This window comes from Rhamphochromis sp. 'chilingali' (genome assembly GCF_963969265.1).
Source record: "Rhamphochromis sp. 'chilingali' genome assembly, chromosome: 11".
NCBI lineage: Eukaryota > Metazoa > Chordata > Actinopteri > Cichliformes > Cichlidae > Rhamphochromis > Rhamphochromis sp. 'chilingali'.
Genome location: NC_137938.1, coordinates 1,796,993 through 1,821,812, shown reverse-complemented (window position 1 = coordinate 1,821,812; position 24,820 = coordinate 1,796,993). Strand labels below are relative to the sequence as shown.

At 43.4% G+C, this 24,820-nt stretch overlaps 2 protein-coding genes across 2 annotated transcripts; one reads left to right on the top strand and one right to left on the bottom strand.

Annotated features, from left to right (window-relative positions):
• Positions 1–3,853: 3,853 nt before the first annotated feature.
• Positions 3,854–9,532, bottom strand: rwdd1 (RWD domain containing 1). Its single transcript, XM_080897574.1, has 7 exons — positions 9,310–9,532; positions 8,418–8,483; positions 7,606–7,736; positions 6,344–6,487; positions 6,129–6,261; positions 5,982–6,044; positions 3,854–4,288 (listed from the first exon to the last, which is right to left on the bottom strand). Exons 1-7 carry the CDS (start codon positions 9,380–9,382, stop codon positions 4,176–4,178), a joined length of 723 nt encoding a protein of 240 aa, XP_080753700.1. The 5' UTR covers positions 9,383–9,532; the 3' UTR covers positions 3,854–4,175.
• Positions 9,533–12,824: 3,292 nt separating this feature from the next.
• On the top strand, positions 12,825–19,146 carry rrp15 (ribosomal RNA processing 15 homolog). Its single transcript, XM_080897575.1, has 5 exons — positions 12,825–12,965; positions 17,505–17,752; positions 18,166–18,263; positions 18,346–18,535; positions 18,621–19,146. The coding sequence occupies exons 1-5, from the start codon at positions 12,932–12,934 to the stop codon at positions 18,756–18,758; spliced, it is 708 nt and encodes a 235-aa protein (XP_080753701.1). The 5' UTR covers positions 12,825–12,931; the 3' UTR covers positions 18,759–19,146.
• The last annotated feature ends 5,674 nt before the right edge of the window (positions 19,147–24,820 follow it).

Sequence of the window (24,820 nt, the reverse complement as noted above, 5' to 3'; positions counted from 1 at the left end):
CATGAGCACTCTACAGCTCGTTAGATTTAAAAACACAGCAGCAGCAGGTTTCATACAAGTGTAATTTGTTCTTTTCATTTCATTCAACACAATAAGAACAGCAAGAGCCTGAACTAAATCAAATAATACATTATGTAACAAAGCTACAAAATAGAAGAAATAGCTCAAATATAAATACCCAGAATAAGATAAGATAAGATAAGATAACCTTTATTAGTCCCACACGTGGGAAATTTGTTTTGTCACAGCAGGAAGTGGACAGTGCAAAAGTTATGAGGCAAAAATTAGAATACAATAAGAATAAATACAGTACACAGCTGTACAGAATAGAATAAAATAAAATACTATATACAGTAGAATAAAATAAAATAAATATACAATAAGATAAAAATAGAATACAAATACAAATACTATATACAACTGAGTAAAAATACAACGATGACAGAAAGGATTATTGCACTTAGTATTATTGCATATGTATGGATGTGTGTGCTTGATCAGTTAAAGTCTTTATTATGGAGTCTGACAGCAGTGGGGAGGAAAGACCTGCGAAATCTCTCCGTCCCACACCGTGGGTGCCGCAGTCTCCCACTGAAGGAGCTGCTCAGTGCTGTCACAGTCTGCTGCATGGGGTGGGAGATGTTGTCCATCAGGGATGACAGCTTAGCCGCCGTTCTCCTGTCACTCACCACCTCCACTGGGTCCAGAGGGCATCCTAGAACAGAGCTGGCCCTGCGGATCACCCTGTTCAGTCTCTTCCTGTCCCCAGCAGAGATGCTGCCGCCCCAGCAGACCACACCATAAAAGATAGCAGAAGCCACCACAGAGTCATAGAAGGTCTTCAGGAGTGGGCCCTCCACCCCAAACGACCTGAGTCTCCGCAGCAGGTACAGCCTGCTCTGCCCTTTCCTGTAGAGGGCGTCTGAGTTATGAGTCCAGTCCAGTCTATTGTTCAGATGAACACCAAGGTACCTGTAGCTGTCCACAGCCTCAATGTCCATACCTTGGATGTTCAGTGGTTGCAGTGGAGAATGCTTGTGCCTGCGGAAGTCTACCACCAGTTCCTTGGTTTTACTGGCGTTGATCTGGAGGTAGTTCAGCTGGCACCAGTCCACAAAGTCTTGGGTCAGACCTCTGTACTCCTTGTCGTCCCCATCAGTGATGAGGCCGACTATTGCAGAGTCATCAGAGAACTTCTGCAGGAAGCACTGGGTGGAATTGTGGGAGAAGTCTGCAGTGTAGATGGTGAAGAGGAACGGAGCCAGAACCGTTCCCTGTGGGGCCCCCGTACTGCAGACGACCCTGTCCAACACACAGCCCTGAGTCCTCACATACTGTGGTCGGTCGGTGAGGTAGTCCAGGATCCAGGTAGTGAGGTGATGGTCCACTCCAGAGTTCACCAGCTTGTCCTTTAGAACCGAGGGAAGAATGGTGTTGAATATTACCGAGATTAAATATATATGATGATATTATCATCATCAACATTCACCCTGGAAAAGCACTAATGAGAAGACCATCAGGACCGAGCTGCGTCTCCTGGATGCATCATCACAGCTGTCCTGTACCAGATCTCGGCGCAGGGATCAAGCAGGACTCGTAGTCTTTACCAGCACCTCCTTCAGTCCTGTAGAAAGCTATACAGTAACAATGTATATACATTACAATGTCATTACTCAGATATGACTGACTCTGAATTACTTTATGGTAAGTAACACACTATTGGCAAGACCCAGTGTGAAAGAATTCCTTGCTCAAGTTTTTATTTCATCATCAAGTGACGACCTTTGACCTTACATCAGGTTGTATTGAATGCTGTCAGAGAAAATCTCATGTCCTCTTTCTGCAGCTGACTACAGTGTTTAAAACAGAAGCCGTGCAGATCTGAGTCTATGTGACAGCATGGATGATCAATCATTTTGACTTTTTGTCTTTAACTTTAGTATAACCAGGACGATCACCTCACCTCGTCACCATCCGTCAGCTGATGATCCCACCATGGTTTCTCTGTAGTCTTTAATAGATGTCCACACCCAAAGAGCTGGGAAAAGCACTGCAGACACCCATCTGACTGAGAGGGACAGCTACATCAAATGGTAAACATTTTGAATATGTACGGAGAGAAGCAATGAGAAAAACTGAGAAACTGGTTACTCAGAACAGTCTTCATCTTTCAGCTGCTCCTTTAAGGGGTTGCCGTATTGGATCACCTGCCTCCATCTAACTCCATCATTAGCATCATCTAGCATCCGTCACATATGCCCTCTGTATGTCCCATTACATTCAAAAACTCTTCTGAGGTCTTCCTCTTTTCCTTCCACCTGGTAGCTTCAACATCCTTTGTGTAATATGTCCACTTGTGGACTTTCCTTGTTGCCATCCTTCTGTCACCAATCACCAAAAAACACTCATCTCCATACAAACTGTATGCCAAAGTATCCTTGGGCAAGAGACTAAACCCGTGCTGCTCCCAATGCATTCATTGTAGTGTGAATGTGTAAGTAAATGCTGTGAATGAGACCTTGAATAAAATACTTGGGGTCAAGTACACCAGAAATGTACTATATAGGAACCTTGTCATACACACAGTTCTTGTCTAAAGAGACAGTGCAACACCTTCAGTCTTCATCAACACTGTCAAAGGAAACGTCACATATGGAGTGAAACCACATAGCTGCTCAGTGATCACCTCTGTGTTTGATAACACTTAACCAAAGATTCCAAATTCTGATCCATCAGTCCATAAGACCTTCTTCCAGTCTGCAGTAGTCCAGTGGTGGAGTTTATGGCCCAGCCAAGCCTCTTTGTCTTATTGTGATGTTGCTGCAGCTCGTCCTGTCAAACCTGCAGCAGGAAGTCTTCTCTTCACAGCTGAAACTGAGACTTCTCACTACGACCACGATTAAGCTGCTTGTAGCTGTTGTCCTGTGAGCCGCCATCACACTGTAACTGATACAGTCGTGTCTTTGGGTCTGCAGACCTCCTCCTGTCACAGTTTGTTTCTGAGCCTTTGGATGATGAAGGAAACTGGACTCACTCTTTGCAGTTTCTCTGTAGGACAAACCTACATTTGAAGTGTTATGATGGTCTGTCTCTCTTCCATTGTTAATCGTCTTGTTGTCACCATTTCTGTACCAACACGGTACTTTCTGCAGTACAATAATGTTCAACTGATGCTCACGAGGGTCTGGTACCACAGTGTGCCCAGCACACAGAGGGGCTGTACCTGCAGGAATTAGTAGCACTAACCTGAGTCTCAATTGCTGCAGAGCAGCTTTAAATTGTTAACCCATGTTGTGTTCCCTGAAAAAGACCTTTTTGTATAATTCTGAAATGTACATTATTTTTCACTTTTGGGTATCTTTTATTTTAACCTGGCAGTTCACCACTTGTTTGTTCTATTTCAAGATATTTAGTGGACTTAAACTTGAATTGCAATAAATAACTGGAAAAATTGGGCTGTTCAAAACTTTTTAATCGGTAGTGTGTGTGTGTGTGTGTGTGTGTGTGTGTGTGTGTGCGTGTGTGTATGCATGCAGAAAGGCTCCGGCCCAGGACCTTATCCATTGAAGCAACAATGCTAACCACTGCTACACATCTTAGACTCACTTCTAAATTAAATTATTTGAAGGAAAACTGATGTAAGAAACTGCTAAACATGCCCAACTTTCCCACAGTGTTACAGCCATCAAATTCAAATTTGGAGTTGGTCAGTCCAACTACTAAAATCTTACTTTGGTCACGTAAAGAACTGCTCACCTGATTTATTGTCACAGAATGTTTTTACTGCACATCGGAAAATATTCTAGTTTTTCTGGAAATGCGGTCACGTGTAATAGAGTATAGTTACTTCAACCTCAGCAAAGCAAGACTTTTATTCTCTGGCCATACCTGACAGTTTAGTGCCTTCAACTGGACAGAAACTTGCTGATACTGGGATGAGCTTAAAGACAAAGCCCCAGAGGGAACACACATTTTTATCAGACTTAATCGAGGCAGTTGAAATAAACACCAACTGTTGAGTGTTTTTAAACAATTTCCTCTCCTTTCATTCGGAGTTTTGTAAAATAAAAAAAAGCAGACATGTCCTTAATGGCCAGAAGACGGCGTCCAGGACAAGAGCAGCATGTTCCTCTGATCATGCTTGAAGCCTTTGATTCCACCGTCCTGCTCTGCCTTTAGTCTTCATCACTACCCATCTCTATAGGGTCAAAATCTGGGTCATCTTCATCCAAATCCAAGTCCTCAATGTCCTGGAATAGTGACTCGTCCACTTCAACGTTGTTTCCAGCTGCATAAGAAGAAAGCCACGGGGTTAGAAGAAACTTCACAGGAAAAAGATTATTCCTACTAAATGCTGTTCTCTGACTGGGAGTTGTTGACTGAGCCAACAGATCCAGATGATCTGTGACTCTGACACAGCAAATCAGATCTTAGAAAGTCACGTTTTTTTCTCTCTTTCACGTGTCTGCCTGCTGCCAATCCCGTTTCTCCCGAGCTACACAAACACAATTCCATCCATTTTCTGCCACTTATCCAGGTTCGGGTCACCGGGGTCTGAAGCCCAGACTTCCATCACCCTGGCTCTTCAGCTCATCTGGGCAGACAATGAGTTGTTCTCAAGCCAACCAAGACATATAATCTGTCCAGCAAGTCCTGGGTCTGTATGAGTGCACCCACCAAGTAGGACACGCCCAGAATACTTCACCCAGGAGGTCGGGGGGGGGCGCCTCCTCGTCAGATGCCTGAACCACGTAAACTGACTCCTTTCGCTGTGGCTGGCGGCTCTACTCTCAGCTGAGCTCCTCAGTCTATCGCTAAAGGAGAGGAAGCTTACTTCTGCCACTTGTATCTGCAAATTTGTCGTCTTGGTCACTAGGCTGAGCTCATGAGCACAGGTGAGGGCAGGAAGGAAGATCGCAGTAAATCAACAACTTTGCTTTTAAGCTCTCCTCACCAAAACAAGATGATACGAAGTCCGTGGCTCAATCCTTCTGACGTTCTCACACTCCACTCTGCCCTCACTTGTAAACGAGACCCCGACCTACTCCTCCACCCGGGGTAGTAACTCGTCCCTGACACAGAGTTTGACTCCACCCTTTCAAGCTGAGAAGGTCTCGGAAACGGAGGTGCCGATTTTGAATCCAACTGCTTCACACTCAGCAGCAAACTGCTCCAGTGAAAGCTGGAGGTCACCACCTGATGAAGCCAACAGAACCACAACATTCGCAAAAAGCACAGCTGAAACCCTGATGCCACCAAAACAGAGACCCTCCACTACCTGCTACACCTGGATACCGTCCATAACAGAATCTGTGACAAAGGGCAGCATCCACCAGAAACTGCCGACCACATGGCCGTCGCTACACGTACCTAACGCCCTGTAACGACAGACAAGACACCTCATACTCCCGAAGGATAAACCTGTCAGCTGACACCGCTGGGATCTACAGCAATGACATCGGAATGTCATTTGGACTGGAGAAACGTACTCGGATGGTAACAAAGAAATGTTGGTCGGGAATTGCAGATACTGAGTACAGCTATAAGTATCTTTTAATCCCACGAGAAAATGGAAGCCGTAAAGAGGAACCTCGGAAAACTGCAACCACCAAATACCCGCAGAGAATAAGGCGAGCCCCGAGGATCGGCTGAACGGGAAGAACGAGATCCGAGCAATCAACACTGCTGGGATAATAGGATGGCCAAAGGAAAAGGTGGAAGCCACTGAGACCGAGGCAAGAAAGCGAGGGTTTCACCCCAGACACGGCACACTGAGAGGAAGGAAGGAGGTCGAAACCACCATCCCGAATGAAACAAGGATCCATCAGCCCATCACAAAGATGGCCACGACTGATCACGTGCCTACTGATTACCTGCAAACACAGACGTCCACACAAGTGTTATGTTTAGATTCCACTGTCCTATAAATGACTTTAGTCCTCACAACAAAAAGAAGCACAACACTCAGAAACAGTCCTTACCATCTTCAAGGAACTGAATGTCAGATGTGTCCAGGTTGTGGTCTCTCTCAAACAGCTGTTTACCTGGTGACAGATGCACAGTCTTCAGTCAGGACACGTACGTCATCATCTTTACAGTTTTTGGTGTCTTTGAGTAACACCGTGTACCTGTCAGTTTGGGTTTTCCTGCCTGCTCCTCCTCTTTCTGTCTTTTTCTCCTCAGTTCAGCCATTTCCAGCTCAAACTTGGCTTTCCATGCCAGGAAGTTTTCAATGGTTACCACTGTTCCCTGGAAAGCCACCTGTTGAAAGCAACTACTGTTATAATAAAATAAAACCTTGGCTGCAGAGAGTGAATGGTCATGAATCCCGTCTGGGTTCTACCTTCTCTGCTTCCTGGGCCTCTCTCTCTTTCCTCCGCTTTTCCTCTTCTTGCCTATTTTTCATCACATCAACAATTGTATTAAGTTTCTCTTGAACAGCTGTAACCAGGGTGAAGATCATCACCATGCCCAAGTTTTCTTCTGCCTGCACAGTGAACACAAACATACAAAGCCACATTTCACCAACTGTCCAAGAACAGTTCAACACTTTTGGTTCAATTCTTTTTCTTTTTGCAATAAGGCGATGGAGAGACGTCTGACGTCACCTACATTTTGATTGTTATTATTGCTGTGTAGTTTAAGGGGCTTGGAAAGCAAGCTTCTGTAAGGTTCTTGGAGATGTTTCACCTGTGAAGCTTCTTCAGTTCACATAAAAAAATACAAAATTGAAAGTAAATTTTCTCATTAAGTGCATCCTCCCGCTGCTGCGTTGTCACATGGATATCTATGTTTGGACACAGCTTCTCATTCAATGTTTTTTCTTTATTTTTAGCACTTTGGACATTGTAGGTACAACATGAAGACATCACATGGTGATGGAGTGCTGCACCGTGACCTGCCCTCCACAGTCACCTGACCTACACCCAGTGGAGATGGTTTGGGATGAGATGGAGCGCAGAGTGAAGGCAAAGGGCCAACGAGTGCTCAGCATCTGTGGGAACTCCTTCAAGCCTGAAACAGTATTATGGTGTTTCACACTTTTTGTTTACTACATAATTCCACATGTGTTCAATCATAGTTTTGATGCCTTCAGTGAGAATCTACAATGTAAAAAACCATCACACGAGAAGGTGTGTCCAAGCTTCTGACTGCTTGTGTATGGCCAGTATAAAGCATCAATCTGATACTCTGAGTTACACTGATAAAAAGAACACATATATCAATCCTTTTAAACGCTTTGGAAACATTTAAAGTTGTCTCCATCTCGCTACATGTCTGACAGGCATCACTGCACAGTTCAATGAACATACACTGTTATTGTGTTATTAGTATGCACCCATATTTCATTACAATGTTACTGTAGTCGTGCCCATGGACCAGCTGTACGAATGTCTGAAGCTTTAAGATTCGGCAGCATTTCTTCACAGATTCCTCTTAATGAGGTTTGAGCTTCAGCTACATCACAAATGTAGACACGCAACAGTGAAGCTGTCATCCAAGGCACTGGGCTTCCATCCAAGCATCTGGAAAGATCTAGAAGCCACTAATTAGCCCTCAACCAGCACCAGACCCACGACTGCTCAGATAAATCCAATGACAGACCTGCTGTTGTAATAGTGTGAGGATATCTTCTGCGTCACTCTCCTCCAAGTTCTCCTGGGAATAGATTTCCCACAGCGGGGGCTCGTCTGGGTACTTGTCTACATACGTAAACTTTAAAGTTGTTTCCACAGCTGCAAAAAGACAACAGACAGTTCATGTTCCACAACTTTACAAGTGCACAATGAAAAAGTTCTTTTTATTATTTAACTAAAGATAAAACTTTCATTTATTCTTTATTCACTACGTGTAAAGTCAAACAGGTGGATATACGTGTACCCCCCCAGCTTAGTGCCAGCATAGTGGGGTTTTCACTAGTGGACGAGAGGATTGCTTTCATTCTGGTCAAGTAAAGGGTCTTGTTATTCGTGCTCATCAATCAACCATGCAGCCTACCCAGCCTTCCTGGAGGCCCTGAGTGGGGTGCGTTAAAGTGGCCTTTGCTGTGTTACTAAGACCCCACAAGAACAGTTCTGATAACATAACTGATCCTGCGACCATGCAGGGGAACATCCTTAGAAGCAAAGCAGTATCACTGGGACCAGTGTTCCTTCAACTGCTGTCAGACGGTAGTCACAGACGGGCTCAACGGTCATGGATTTCACACCAGAGGTTTTACAATACTGTTCTATTATCATGATCCATTTCAAATGCTACGTTGCTTTTAAATATATGCTATAAATGTACACATGCATACACACACACACATTCTATAATGGAAAGCAATGAGCAGTTCAGTTTGAAACACCTGACATAATAACAGCTGCAGTGCTAGCAACACACCGTTTTCCAACCACATTCATCAGTTTACTTACTTTCCCCGTTCTCCCCGGCATCAGACGTGACCGTGATGGTGAAGCTGGTTGGATCTTCTGAGAGCACTGCAAGTACACATTCATTAGTAACATCACTATTACCATGATTTCATAAGTGGCTGGGTAACTAAGGCATATTTCACGATTTTACCAACCAGAAATAATAAAGATTTGGATACCAATAACAAAGACTTCAGGCAAGCTTTGCTTTTCCCAACAGCTACCGCGTGCTAATAGAAATAGTATTAGTATTTTAACATTTGACATTAATATGAGCATCCTTTCACAAACACAAGAACACCAGCAAGCTAATCCCAAAAAGTTGATGCTCCTCATTTGGACGTTTTCAGCAGGAGAAACGCTTCATGCAGGGGACTTCTTCAGTCTCAGCTGACTGCAGGTTTCCAACCTTATAAACAGAACATTTGTACAACGACTGAAACCAGCACAGCTGATTAACAACGGGCTGGGAGGTCAGTTCTGCAAATTCTCATGACCATTGATCAACAACCATTGGTGAGTGTCATTCACAGAGAGTTGAGGGATGGCTGCAATCACAGCATTGTAAGATGCACACAGGTGTACCCTTAGGTCCCCTCCTCGTTTCAGAGATGGTCTTTCCCTTTTCACGTGAAAGGTTTCAGTCATTGTACAAATGTTCTGTTTATAAGGTTGGAAACCTGCAGTCAGCTGAGACTGAAGAAGTCCCCTGGATGAAACGTTTCTCCCGCTGAAAACGTCCAGATGAACAGAATCAACCTTCTGGGATTTCCTTACCTGGATCACTGAGCATGCATCAAGACCAGCAAGCTAAGTAACGTGTACTTGCTAGCTATGAGCTAGCTACTACTTTCGTGCTACAATCCTACTTAACGTTACGTGCCATTCAGACCTGTAAAGGAGTCTGGGTAGATGGACTCTATGGCTTCGAGTTCATTCCGCTGCTCTTCGGCGTAGTCTGTCATGTTTGTGAAGCTACAGGTTATCTGGAAGTTCGTAAAATCATCACCAATGCGTTCGCTGTGTGCTGCGTACTCAGCTGAAACAGTCGATCGCCGATCTCGACGATCCGCCTCTTCTTCTTCTTCTTTTCGGGTTTAGCGGGGGTCGCAAACCAGCTTTGAACGTACATTACCGCCACCTCCTGGACTTGTGTAGATCACACGCTCCACACAAGAAAAAGAGAAAAACTTGCGTCCGTGTGATTTTTCTTTATGAATGAGTGAAAAAAAAAACAATCGGGAAATGGTCGTTTACCAATCATCATTTGGAGGAAAACAAATAAACAATAAATAAATAGATAAGGGAAAGGAACCGTTTTACTAACAGGGGGCGTATCGAAAGTGTTTGTCTGAGTGGGGGAATGAGTCGAGTTGTACAAAGGACTTTGAGATATAAGAACCAGTCAAATTACCAAATCTTATTTCGCACTTTTGTTGGTATTTATTTAGTTTCTCCTCTTGTACAGGTGTGAATGCCAAGATTAGGTCTCTTTTTTAAGAGTCACTTGTCTCCATTCCTCCTTCCATTTCTTTCTGGTCTATTTTTTTAGGACACTGACTGGAAGAAAGTTTGGTGTTTGCCAAAAAAAATTCCTCCTTACTAAGTGAAGGAAATTTCATTTAAGCTAATTCATAGATTCTACCCTGTTAAATGCTTCCCTCAGAAATGTAAGAGGGATGTAGACACTCTTTGCTCCTTCTGTAAGATCGCCCCAGAGTCCTGCTCACATCTATTCTGGTCTTGTACCTCTACGTAGATTTTGTGGTTTCATCTCTAAGAACATCTTATCAAATTTTGTGCTTTTTTACCAAAATGTGTTATTTGGTTACACTGACTTAGTAGGAAAGACTCGAATGCTTTTTACCTCATTAATCTGATTTTACTCCTCGCCAAAGACCATAAAAGTTCTCAAGCAATGAACCTCACTTTCTCACTTTTAGGAAAGAAATTGAACTCTGTGAATACAATTTGCTCCTCTCACAACAAAAAAGCTTTTAAAACCGTAAATATCTGTAATGTAATAATGTAATGATTGTGTGTTTAATGATTCAATGTCATTGTATCTCTCGCTTGTTTTTCTTTTCTTTTTTATTCCTTTTTCTTATTTTCCCCTTTTAATTTTGATATGCATCTTACCTGTTTAATTTGGCGCACTCTTCCATTGTATCATAATTTTGCAGTACATTGTCTCCTCCGTGTTTTATATTTGTTGTTACTGTTCCTCTTGAAATAAAGATGGAGAGAAAAAAGTCTGAACTGGGACACAGCCCGAGCTACACTTTCTACCGGGTTAACTTTGGCACAGCACGGAACCCTGTTCCAGATCCTTCCGGCCCGCTTCAACCTCTAATGGCCCGAATAAGCCATTTCATTACCATTGCAGACAGAACAAACGTCGCAGTGTTTATTTCTCTGGGTTTTATTGGCGAGTACACGAAGAAGCTTTTTCCTCATACGTAGGGTTGCCAACCGTCCCTTAAAAAACGGAATCGTCCCGTATTTAGAAACAAAAGTTCACGTCCCGTATTGAGCTAATAAGGGACGCACTTTGTCCCGTAATACAGTGAGAATCAAAAGTAGTCTATAAATGTTAATGGAATTAACGCTTTGTTTGAAAACATAATTCCCAGCCCCTCTCCTGCTTTGTGACCAATGAGCTGACAGCACACTTATGACAATTCGAGTATGACAATTCAGATTATCTCATTGGTCGAGGAAAGGTCGCTTACGGAGAAAATACCGGAAGACAACAGATGACCACAACAAGAAGCATGGCCAACAGGGAAACAAACGCCGACACTGCGGTGCAAGTCTCGGACGACAGTACACCTAAAGCTGGGCAGACACTGTGCGATTTTTTCAGTCACGTTATTCAGCTCCTGCTCAAACTGCACGATTGACTCGCAGGGGTTAGAAGTTGGTAGGTCACGATGCAGGTCTCACACTATACGCCCGATGCTCTGATGCGACCTGAGTGCTCACACTGTGCCTCCATAAAATGAAGGTTATAACAGAAAATCTGTCGCTCGCTCTCTCTGTCTTTCACTCACACAGACACACCACCACCATCAACTTTGCTAAATTGCTAATGAAAAACATGATCAGGCAGCTGTGACTGAGCAGCATGTAAATCCAACTATTTTCACGGTTGTTGTGGTCGTGATAATTTTGTGATGCCACATCGAAAAGGCTCGGATGAGCTTTGAAAAGTTCTACAAGTTGTGCCTCCATCGCTTGTGTCCAGATCACACGCTGCACAGCCGTGCTGCTCCGTCTTTTTCACCGACGTTTACGTGTTTGCGCGTGAGCAGTGTGAGCGGCTCACGAGCGATTGATGATCGGGAGCTGGTCGTGAGGTGTTAATCGCTTCTCGTTACCCCACGTATACTACACGCACGATGAAGGCCAAATTTGGGCCGATCACCAAAACGGTCGCACGACTCATAAATCGTCTCAAAATGGGCCAAAAATCGTACAGTGTAAGCCCAGCATTAGAGCAGCAATGTTTGTTCGCCCAGAGAAAGAAAAAAAGGCTGCAAAAGCACAGGGAGGAATGGGAAAAAGAAAACACCTGGCTGGGAAAATGCACGATAACACCTTTAAAGCGCACTGCACTGTGTGCCGGAGCACTTTTTCCATAGGCATGCTTCTAATGGTGGGCACATGAAGAACATGAGGGGCCTGAAAGCTCGGGGAACCCTTAACCAATTTCTTGTCCACCAGGCAACGGCAGAAGCAGATATGGTATGTAAACACTGGTTTGTTTTTTTAAACCCTCTGGTTAAGGTTAATATGGGCATGTGCAGTGAATATCAGCGCTATGTGGCCAGAAGTGTGATAATATAACTTATTTTGTGTAATAAACAACTGCAAGGATAGATGATTACAACAAATAGATCACTAATACATAAAAGTAATACATAGATGAATAATGATGATGAGTTATGATGCGTAATCATGGGAACAAGCGGGAGCAAAAGCTGAAATAATATTTCAACTGAAGCCAATTGTACTAAATGCTGTTACATGTTACATGAATATTTTTCGTTCTATTGTTTTCTATTAATTTATATAATTTTAAGTTAAGCAGGACAGAGTTCTTTTAAAGAAAGATTTACTTATATTCTCAAAAGTTAAGCATGACAGGCTTCTGTTTAAGAAAGAGACCTGTTTTACTGTGTTAATGTTGTCATTTTGAGCTAAAAATAAATGGCTAAATGATCATTTGTTTCCCATATGGTCATATCACAAAGAATATGCATCTGCTTAAATCAAGTTCAAGTCAAATGGTTAAAAAAATAATTTCACACACAAAAAAAAAAGAGCTACAAAATTCACCACACTGTGAAGGGTGAACTGGGTTGCCCGGCCCTGGCCACGAGGTGTCCTTTATTTATTTTTCAGGGAGTTGGCAACCCTACTCATACGTGTAGAACAAATCGGAATTCCTGGACGGAACCTTTGACGGGCGGTTAGTTGTACTCTACGGAAACGACGTAGTGTAACACACAATGTCTCTGGTGGAAGCACACGCGTTGGACTCCGGTGAGTTTTGTAATTCACGTTTTTATTATTGCTGCTAATTGTAGCCGCACGGCCTCGAAGATTCTTACAACAACAGCACTAAAGGCGGTCTCTGCTGTTATTGTTAACACAGCAGCAGAGACCGAGACATGAATGGTCTGCTGTGGTTACAGGATGGATTTAAAGTCCGTCTGTTCACCTGGTAGAAAATGAGCGAAACTTTTCTCCTGTAACCTGCTCTTTGAATGCGAGCGTTTACATCGTACTAAGTGTAAATAGTGTAACAAATCACGCGTGAATCGCACACGAACACCGCATTTGCGTCGGTATTCAGACAACAACGATCAACAGGGGCGTCGCTAGCATCACTGAGGACTTGGCCCAGCCCTGAAATCTTTTGGGTTCCTGCTTGAGAAGAACATTAATTTGAGTCCTTCTTGTTTGTTACAGTTTTATTTGCCAGTACAGAGTTTTTACCAGCCTCGGAGCTTTTATTGCACCACGATTGCTGCGTTTGAACTGTATGCCCTCTTTCTGATGCTCACCTCTTCTTCGTCTTTCCTGCTGTTGTGGTGTCCCTCATTTTGCATCTCTTCTCCTTTGCTCGCTCCTCCTGTTCTCTTTCCTGACCTGGTTATGAAAAGAATGCAGTCAGCATGTGCCGATCAAACGCCACCACCATCTAGTTTGATGGGATTATTAAGGCATCAACTTATTTTATACACACTGACTCAACCTCAAATATCAGACTGCAGAAAAGCAAAATGACTCATGCACTCTGCCAAGACACAAGAGCTAAACAGCAAACAAAGTCAGTGGTGAATGTGAGCTATAGGCCAACATTTAGTTCAGCTGCAGAGGTAGACTGCACACAGTGACGTCTGTCTTCAGTCACAGCACTTCCTCTTTTGTCATTTTATGTTTTCTTCTTCATTTTGCAGGATTTCATTTTTCACTCTGTTAAAATCTACATCTGATTTATTTCAAGCTTTTCTGTGAAGTATCTTCAAATGTCCAATAGCTTTCTTTGATCCTCAGTAAACATGCAACATAAAAAGATCGTAGCGGTCACTCTGCTGTGTTACGGCACAAACGTGCATATTTGTGAGGAGCACAGGAGTCAAACGTGCACGAGTAAACAGAGAAATTACACCAAATGAACTCAAGTCAAGGCTTAATTTTTCAGTTCATGAAATTTAAAACATCCCCTGCGTTTCCATGGTTACTCACTGTCATGTGTAAACCATCCCTGCAGGATGACATCACCCTGAGCTGCTGTGGGATTTCACAGCGTCTCAGAGTTCCTCCTGATGTTCTTATAAACGCTGTTGTAATGCTTATGCTGGAGTCCCACGCATCGTTAAACCCCGTTGGTCAGACCAATCAGGTGCTCGTACGAGGTTGGACCTATTGAGGGATGCTCAGCTGTAATTGGTTCACACAGATATGTGACTGTTTCAGGTGTGACTTTAATAAACAATTCTTTAAAGATCCAGAGCTAATCACAAACCATCTGTGGCTCGAGCCCCGACACACCTGTGGAGCACAGCAACAGCTTCCAGCAGCTGAAAGGTCATTATTTGTTTATTATTGTTTATCCAACTTGAATTTTCCAAGTGATGCAGTAGTTGGACTTTTGCCTTTTAAAGTGAACTCATGGTTTGTAGAGTGTTACCTGTGCTGCTGCTCTAAGCTGTCACAGTAGTTGTGGATTAGTCATGTTAATTTTTGTGCTTTCATGAAGTGTTTGTAGTTTGATCGTTACAGACTCTTAGAATAATAATAATACTGTTCATCAAACCATGAACCTCGCTGTGCTTCTCTCTTGAACTATGCTGGCTGCTCTCATGTAGACTCTGATTGTTAGTCACTGAATGTTCTATCAGTTGTTCCATTAATTAATCGAGAAATCAGGTAAGAAATACTTTTGTGTTACTATGATCAATAATATATATTCCAAAGGGGGGAAAAGTGCAGGTCTTCAAAATGAACTGTTTAAAACATCTGTCCAAAAAACAAAAACCCCAAACCCTGAGCCTGCAGTGATATAATGACATTATTTAAAGAAAATATTCATTAATGGGAAAATAAAATCATCTCAAATACAGTAATGTTAAATAAAATAAAGTTTATCCTTCTGAGAACTGAGGAAAAATAAAGAGAGCTCAAAGTCCAGGATGTCCTCGATGTCATCCATCAGGACTTGTTAGGATCGCTCGAATGAGCCAAAAGATACAGACCACAAATCAGACGTCCGTTACAGAGGACGTAAGTGAATCAGAATCAGAATCAGAAAGGGTTTTATTGCCAAATGTTGAGCAGGTTTACAACATTAGGAAATTGCTGCGGTGCTTCAGTGCAAACATACTGTCATAAATAGCACTTAAATAGACATGAAAAAATAAAAGTAAGAATAGGAATTAAAAGTGCTACGTAGATAGATATATACATGATATATACATGATATATACATGATATATACATGAGAATAAGAATTAAGAGTGCTACGTAGAAAGATATGTGCATGAGTGCAGGTGGTGATCAGTGCCAAACATGGAATGATGCAGTGACACAGCGTAGGGTCATGTGTTAGTGGCGGGGACAGTCATATGGTTATTGTTCATGTGTCCAACAGCAGAGGGGAAGAAACTGTTCTTATGGCGAGAGGTTCTGGTGCGAATGGACCGGAGCCTCCTGCCTGAGGGGAGCAGGTCAAACAGACTGTGTCCAGGGTGAGAAGGGTCAGCTGAGATCCGAGCTGCACGCCGCAATGTCCTGGAGGTGTACAGGTCCTGCAGAGATGGGAGTCTGCAGCCAATCACCTTCTCAGCAGAGCGCACAACACGCTGCAGTCTCTGTTTGTCCCTGATAGTGGCTCCAGCGTACCACACGGTGATGGAGGAGGTGAGGATGGACTCGATGATTGCAGTGTAGAACTGCATCATCGTCCGTGTTGGCAGGTTGAATTTCTTCAGCTGCCTCAGGAAGTACATCCTCTGCTGGGCTTTCTTGATGACGGAGGTGATGGTGGGCTCCCACTTCAGGTCCTGGGTGATGGTGGTACCCAGGAAGCGGAATGAGTCCACAGAGGTGATGGGGGTGTCAGTCAGGATGATGGGGGGGAGTGGGGCTGTGTGCTTCCTGAAGTCCACAATAATCTCCACTGTCTTCTGGGCAGTGGAGACGTACAGGAGGACGTATGTTCATGTGCAAGTGAATGGATGAGTTTGTATCTGTGAGCCTTTAAAGGCGTATATGGTGAAAACAAGCACGTCAGCATCCTGAAGTCTGCCCTACAGCTGTGATGTTGTAGCCCAGCGGTCTCCAACCTTTTTTGTGCCACGGACCAGTTTATGCCCGACAATATTTTCACAGACCGGCCTTTAAGGTGTCGCGGATAAATACAACAAAATAAAACTAGTACCGGTACAGAAAAAAGAAGATTTATTCATAACACACGTGAAAGACCCAGGAAAACCAAGTTAATGATAAAAACGATAACAAAATCACGCTGAAAACCGATAAAAACACTGAAAACCAGACATTTCACACCTGAGCCTCAACTCTCACGGACCGGTACCGGTCCGAGTCCCGGGAGCTGGGGACCGCTGCTGTAGTGCTTAGTCATTCATTAACTTTCATTAAACAGCTGTACTGGTGCATTTCTGTTGGTCTGGGGGTAAAGAGCTTTTATTTTTATATATTGAAATATTAATCTCATTTATTTAGCGAATTTAAAGTGAAAACATATAATGTGACAGAGGTGCTGAAATAAAGAGGGTGTAGTTGACCCCCTGTTAGACTCCCCCTGTTGTTCCAGGATCACTGTGATTGAAACGCTGCATCAGTTACACGTCTGTAGAGTTCTGCTGTGTGGGACAAACACCGTGGATGGCAGCTGTTCCAAACGTAGCTTTTCTTCACTGTGAGTTTATCCGTCAGGTGCTTTGATAGCCGACTCCCTCCGGCTGTTTCCAGCAAAGGTTTAAATATCGATCGCAGTAACGAGCGCCGCCGTTTCTGGATGTTTTGCTTCACCTCTCTGCACTTCTTGGTATCTTTATGTAGACACAGTGTCATCACCACTGCAGCTGTTATGTTGAAAGGTTCTTAGATAGCGTTTCTCTGCACGCGGCACAACTTCCCTCATTCACACATTTATTAGTACAGTTTTTATCGCTAAGCATCCGAATCTCAATAAACTTTACTGAAAATCTTCTTGTGTACAATCAACATTTAAATGTGATTTCAAACGTTTGCATCCAAGAAGTCAAATAAATCAACTTTTCTCCACCGTCTTTACTCCCATCATCACCTGTCTGCATGTGGTAGGACTAATGTCCACACATAAACAGTGTTTATGTGTTTCTGCCAGTTAAGGTCTTCTTGTCGCTGTGGTGGAGTAAACACGTCTGTAACCTTTGGATGAAATCAGACGCTCGGTTCATCAGGACAGGATCAACTTTCTGGGATTGTCGGATATTTTAGCATGAATCAAAATGCTTCTACTGTGTCAGCGAGAGTTTGTAGTTCACTGCATCATTTCTTTGTGTGAATCAGGTGACAGCATGGCTCTTTGGTCTGAAGGCAAGGTTGATTCTGAAGGAGAGAGTGAAGGTGAAAGAGTGAATGATGAAGAGAAAGAAGAGGATGAAAATGAACATAATGAAGATGCCAGCACTGGATGGGCTGAAGCCATGGCAAAGATCCTCGGGAAGAAAACCACGAGCGGCATCCTGGAGAAGAACAAGGAGCTGGAAAAGATGAAGGCAGCAGAGAGACAGGAGCAGCTCGAGAGGAAGAAACAGGTGAGCGCCGAGTCCCAGGCTCAGGATGATGTGTCCGAGCAGATGTTCATCACTCACCGAGCACAGTTTCCACATTTGTTCATCACTGTCGACAAGAAATGACAACGTTCGACTTATAATAACAAGTTATAATAAGTAGGCGAGTTTATTTTCATGTTTTGGCTCTAAAGACGACCATAAGTATAAACTAGTGATTGAACACAGGAACCAATCAGGAAAGCAGGCAGACCTTAGACACTGTGCTCTGCTCACAATGTTCATCCACATAATAATGTAAAATCAAAACTGCACTGTGACCAGCTGTGTTTGAAAATATATATTCATTCATTTCCTCCTTGTTGTTGAACACTTTCAAAAAAGCAACACGTTTATTTCTAAGCCTTGAAAACCCAAAGATTGTGTGTCCCTAACAGGCTGACGCGAAGAAAGCGTGGGAGCAGATGTGCAGGGAGAAACCTGACATAGTGACGGACCGCGAGACTGAGAAAGCATTACAGAGAATTGCTACAAGGTGACCACTCCGTTTGCTTTGTGTCTTTGTTTGACGTATATGCAACCGAGCATCTGTTCTAATGTGGTCCTCCTTCACTCAGAGGGGTGGTTCAGCTGTTCAACGCTGTCAGGAAACACCAGAAAACTGTGCAGGAAAAGGTGAAGGATGCTGGTGGATCAGACAGGAAGAGGGCAAAGATCCTTTGTTCTGTCTCAAAGAAAGACTTCATCGATGTGCTGAGGAGGGAAGACGGAGGTGTCCGAGCAACGGGCAAGACCGAAAAGGCTGCTGTGAGTTGACAGATGTTTGTTTCGTTCTGTACCTCTGCTGTCAGTGTGTTTATCCTGATGTTTCTGTGTGTGTGCTCGTGCAAAGGTCGCTGCTGTGGAGAAGCCTGCCTGGACTGTTCTCAGAGATGACTTCATGATGGGAGCCACAATGAAAGACTGGGACAAAAGCAGTGACCAGGACGAGCCACAGGAGGGAAACAGTGAGGCAGCGATTCAGATCTGACATCAGCCGTGCACACTGAAAGGCTGAGCTCTGACCGTCTGGGAAAAACCAACAGGAGACCCTGAACTGAAAAGACGAGCTTTAGCGTCAGCACACGCCCGTGCACCCACACGTGCACGCTCACGTGCACCGCTGCGTTGGAGATGTACAGTTTTATATTTGTTGCTGAATAAATTTTGACAGGTGACTGTGAAACATACTGAATGTGGACTGTAGCAGAGAACATGTTAAACTACAAATTTCTTCACAGATTCATTCAAATGCAAAACTGTTTATTTGTTGACACTGGAGAAATGCATCCTTCATGTTAACAGTTTTCTATTCAACAATAAATGTGTGCATGCTGGAGTGTACTACACGCTCACAGGTGGAACAGCCTGTTACATCAGCTGCTTTCAGACTGATTTTAGTACACGAGTCGAGCAGTGGCATCTCAGTGTGGCTACAAGCAGGGGGTGTGGCAACTGCAAAACTAGTCTTGTTATCATCTATGGTCCACCTGGGCCTTACACAGAGCTTCTGTCTGATTTCTCAGACTTTATATCTAATTTAGTTCTCAGCTCAGATAAAATAATTATTGTGGGTGATTTTAACATCCATGTAGATGCTTAAAAATGACAGCCTCAACATGGCATTTAATCTGTTATTAGACTCAATTGGTTTCTCTCAAAATGTAAAAGAACCCACCCACCACTTTAATCACACTCTAGATCTTGTTTTAACATATGGCATAGAAACTGAACATTTAACAGTGTTTCCTGAAAACCCTCTCCTGTCTGATCATTTCCTGATAACATTTACTTTTACAATAATTGATTACACAGCGGTGGAGAGTAGACTTTATCACAGTAGATGTCTTTCTGAAAGCGCTGTAACTAAGTTTAAGAATATAATCCACCCACTGTTATCATCTTCAGTGCCCTGTACCAACACAGAGCAGAGCAGCTGCCAACAAGGGTCTAAAAAATTATATATTTTAAAATAAAATAATTAAACATACAAACCTAAAATGGGTTTAGCTACATTCTGGAGCGTGTTCCTGGATTGCAGTAGCTAGGGAGCTGATTGGAGACAATAACAGCCAATCAGAAGGTTTGCATCCAAGTCTGTGATTGGTTGGTTTTGTGGCACATTTATAACAGTGTTGCTCGTGCAGGGAGCAGAGATGTTAGTGGGAGGGGCTATATTCTGTGTGTGGATAATCGCAAACACCGAAACACATTTATTGCACGCAGCAATGAATTTTGTTCGCTCAAAATAGTTTTCTCCTCAACACGCAACATTTGTGCTCGCAAATTTATTTATTTTTACGTGCGCTCAGAATAGAGGCACTAAAATAACGCCATAGATCTGAGGTGATTCTGAGGATCACCACGACCTTGCAAGGAATGGATTACGACTAATATGATATATGATGAGATAGTATATTAGTCTCGCCTCTGTCAGTGCGCCCCAGGGTGGCTGTGGCTACAATGTAGCTTGCCATCATCAGTGTGTGATTGTGTGTGTGAATGGGTGGATGACTGGATATGTAAAGCGCTTTGGGGTCCTTAGGGACTAGTAAAAGCGCTATATAAATACAGGCCATTTACCATTTACCATTTAGTCAGTGTGGTGTTTTGAAATTTGGTTCCAAGGTCAGCTTTGTCCTCGGGCAGTGAAGGTCAAATGCTGAGCCCACCTAGGTACGCATGTCCCCCACGGGACATAATTATTAGAAGCAGCCTACTTCACACCGACCCCCCCTCCCCAAGGGAGAATAAAACAAAACATTTTCTAAAAATGCAATTTAATGAATTATAAAAGAAACTAATATGGAAGCAGTGGTTCCCAAAGTGTGTGTGTGTGTGGTGGGGGGGTATGAATAAAAAAAGGAATGCTTGGACACTGCTAGCACAATGGACGGGGCTCCCACACGAACGCTGCACAACGCTGGTGCCCAGGTACGTCTCCCTGCAGAAGAGTTTCCCCTGCGTCGGGAGCACGTGCTGGGCTGATAATGACACGCTCCCTCTTTCCACCCGAGGCTGCTCCACACTCCTCCACTATCACAATTCCCGCCACCCTCCCTGACCACTCCCCTCCACTTTATGCCACTATGGTGGAGCATCTTGTTGTCTGCTGGGGAGGTGGCAGCATGGAGAGGGACAGGAACTCCAGTCTAATTTTATTTCTAAAGCAAAAATACCCAGCATAGGACCAAAGTGCTGTACAAGTTCAAAACAATAGAATAACAGAAAACAGCACAAATAACTAAATAAAACACATAAAAATTAAAACAGCCATATATTAAAAAAGAAAACAAGATAAAAGAGCATAGAATCAACTAAAAACAACTAAAATAAGACTAAACAATAAAAAGCAACTTCTCACGTGGTGTCAAAGGTCAGGGTAGAGAGGTGGGTTTTCAGGAGTGACTTAAAAACAGGTGGTGAAGGAACTGGATTATAGGCTGGTAAAAAGGACCAACTGGGTCCTGGCCAGTTCCCAGACTCCACAGAGGAACTGGGCGAGACTGTAACAGCTACCACAGGTCTTTCATCCCAGCAGCTGTCAGACTGCACAGTGCCCACAGATACTGTCACCTACATGTTGTCATTCCAGCTGCACCTCATGTGCACAGGATAGAAATCTTGGTATATTTGACTGTAAGCTGTATGCAGCATTTTATTTCAGCTTCACTGTTTCCTGCTGTCACTTGTGCTGCTGTGATGTGGATCAAATGAAGCAAAAGAAATGTAAAGAAAACAAAATACTAGTTGAAATTATTCTTTTAAACTTATTCTTCTGAATAAGTTTAAAAGAATAATTGAGGCTTGAGGATCTGGATGTTTCTCATCTTGAGCTGATACACTCAAAGGCATTGCTCTACTCTCGGCTCTTAAATACGGATTCTGACATTCCCTGAATCAAAAGTAAGTTTGATGTTCTTTATTATTATGGTTGCAGTGGTCCTACAAAAACAGTTAACACTGGACCAAACGTTGCCACTGGTCTGTAGGCATTTGTTTATAAGCCAGGTAACATTGCTCTAGAGTGTAAGTGGCATCTGTGACTGGAGATGGTCTGAGGTTGTCTTTTTGTCTGAGGTGATTGTGTTTGGTCCTAGCAGACCTTCTAACCCTCTGCTATTGACTCGGGACCCCTGGCAGAGTATTTTAAACCTGTTGTCACTAATCTGGGTTTTAAGATGGACGCTCAAATTAGGGCCAGTTTTTATCATTTAAGGCGTTTGGCAAAGGTAAGACTATTTTATCCAGGCCGCATTTTGAAACAGTGCGTGCTGTTATTTCATCTCGTTTGGATTACTGTAATGTGCTGTGTTTTGGAGTTAGTCGGTGTCTTCTCTCTCGTCTGCAGCTGGTCCAAAATGCTACTGCACGACTTTTAACCAGCACATAGCTCCCATCCTGGCCTCACTCCATTGGCTGCCTGTTCATCTTAGATTTTCAACTCTAATGTTTGTTTTTGCTCCACCTTACCTCTCTGAGCTTCTGCATCCTTACTCAGACCCCAGGTCTCTCAGGTCAGCTGACCAGCTGCTCCTGGAGGTACTCAGAGGGGGCGGGGTCTTCTCCGCCCCAGAACATTAGAGAGGCCCCTTCACTGTCCACTTTTAAAACACGTCTTAAAACCCACTTTTACTCCTTGGCATGTGACACAGTCTGACCCTGATTTTGTTGTTTTAAATTTAATTCTAATTATCATTTTATACTATCGTGGCGGACCACCAGGTGGCTCCACTCACACCAAGTGGAAGGGCAGTGCTGGGGTGGAGAGTTTGGCGCTTTTCTGTATGTGAAGTTCTGCTGGCTCAGTAATTAAGTTGGAGTGAGACACTGAGACCGCCCCTGTCGTTTTTACAAACCTGCACACTATTTTATTTTTTGGTATTTGTGCTAATTTCATTATTTTAAAATTTATTTTAATTCTCATCTTATTCTTTTATTTTTATCTTTATTTTTTAACGTATTCATTGCATCACATTTAGCATGTCAAGTGTTCAGCACTCTGTGCTCAGCTGGGAGTTGTGCTATATAAATAAATGGCTTGCTTCATACAAGAAGCGGTTAAGTTTGTAGCACTGTGAGCTGTCCATTGTTCTCAGTGACAGACTGAGCCATGGCCAGCAGATGCTCTTAAAACCACTGTGCAGTGAAGGTCTTCATCCTACACTGCACAGGACTTTCTGAAATCAGTTCCCACTTAGCTTCAGACGACTGGGATTGTTTTTGGTCTCAGTTGACGGCTTGGAAAGTCTCCAGTGCTCAAACACTTATCTGTTATTGGGAGATGAGGTTGGGGTCTACAGGGAGTGCAGAATTATTAGGCAAGTTGTATTTTTGAGGAATACTTTTATTATTGAACAACAACCATGTTCTCAATGAACCCAAAAAACTCATTAATATCAAAGCTGAATGTTTTTGGAAGTAGTTTTTAGTTTGTTTTTAGTTTCAGCTATTTTAGGGGGATATCTGTGTGTGCAGGTGACTATTACTGTGCATAATTATTAGGCAACTTAACAAAAAACAAATATACACCCATTTCAATTATTTATTTTTACCAGTGAAACCAATATAACATCTCCACATTCACAAATATACATTTCTGACATTCAAAAACAAAACAAAAACAAATCAGCGACCAATATAGCCACCTTTCTTTGCAAGGACACTCAAAAGCCTGCCATCCATGGATTCTGTCAGTGTTTTGATCTGTTCACCATCAACATTGCGTGCAGCAGCAACCACAGCCTCCCAGACACTGTTCAGAGAGGTGTACTGTTTTCCCTCCTTGTAAATCTCACATTTGATGATGGACCACAGGTTCTCAATGGGGTTCAGATCAGGTGAACAAGGAGGCCATGTCATTAGTTTTTCTTCTTTTATACCCTTTCTTGCAGCCACGCTGTGGAGTACTTGGACGCGTGTGATGGAGCATTGTCCTGCATGAAAATCATGTTTTTCTTGAAGGATGCAGACTTCTTCCTGTACCACTGCTTGAAGAAGGTGTCTTCCAGAAACTGGCAGTAGGACTGGGAGTTGAGCTTGACTCCATCCTCAACCCGAAAAGGCCCCACAAGCTCATCTTTGATGATACCAGCCCAAACCAGTACTCCACCTCCACCTTGCTGGCGTCTGAGTGGGACTGGAGCTCTCTGCCCTTTACCAATCCAGCCACGGGCCCATCCATCTGGCCCATCAAGACTCACTCTCATTTCATCAGTCCATAAAACCTTAGAAAAACCAGTCTTGAGATATTTCTTGGCCCAGTCTTGACGTTTCAGCTTGTGTGTCTTGTTCAGTGGTGGTCGTCTTTCAGCCTTTCTTACCTTGGCCATGTCTCTGAGTATTGCACACCTTGTGCTTTTGGGCACTCCAGTGATGTTGCAGCTCTGAAATATGGCCAAACTGGTGGCAAGTGGCATCTTGGCAGCTGCACGCTTGACTTTTCTCAGTTCATTGGCAGTTATTTTGCGCCTTGGTTTTTCCACACGCTTCTTGCGACCCTGTGGACTATTTTGAATGAAACGCTTGATTGTTCGATGATCACGCTTCAGAAGCTTTGCAATTTTGAGACTGCTGCATCCCTCTGCAAGATATCTCACTATTTTTGACTTTTCTGAGCCTGTCAAGTCCGTCTTTTGACCCATTTTGCCAAAGGAAAGGACGTTGCCTAATAATTATGCACACCTGATATAGGGTGTTGATGTCATTAGACCACACCCCTTCTCATTACAGAGTTGCACATCACCTAATATGCTTAATTGGTAGTAGGCTTTCGAGCCTATACAGCTTGGAGTAAGACAACATGCAGGAAGAGGATGATGTGGACAAAATACTCATTTGCCTAATAATTGTTCACTGGTACCATCCTGTTTCAAAGCAGCAACCATCGTTCCCATCCCAAAACAGTCAAATGTCACATGTCTGAACGATTTCAGACCTGTGGCACTCACCCCCATTCCCGCCAAATGCCTGGAGAGACTGGTCATTAAACACATCAGAGCTGCTTTTCCACCATCCCTGGACTCGCACCAGTTTGCATACAGGGAGAACCGG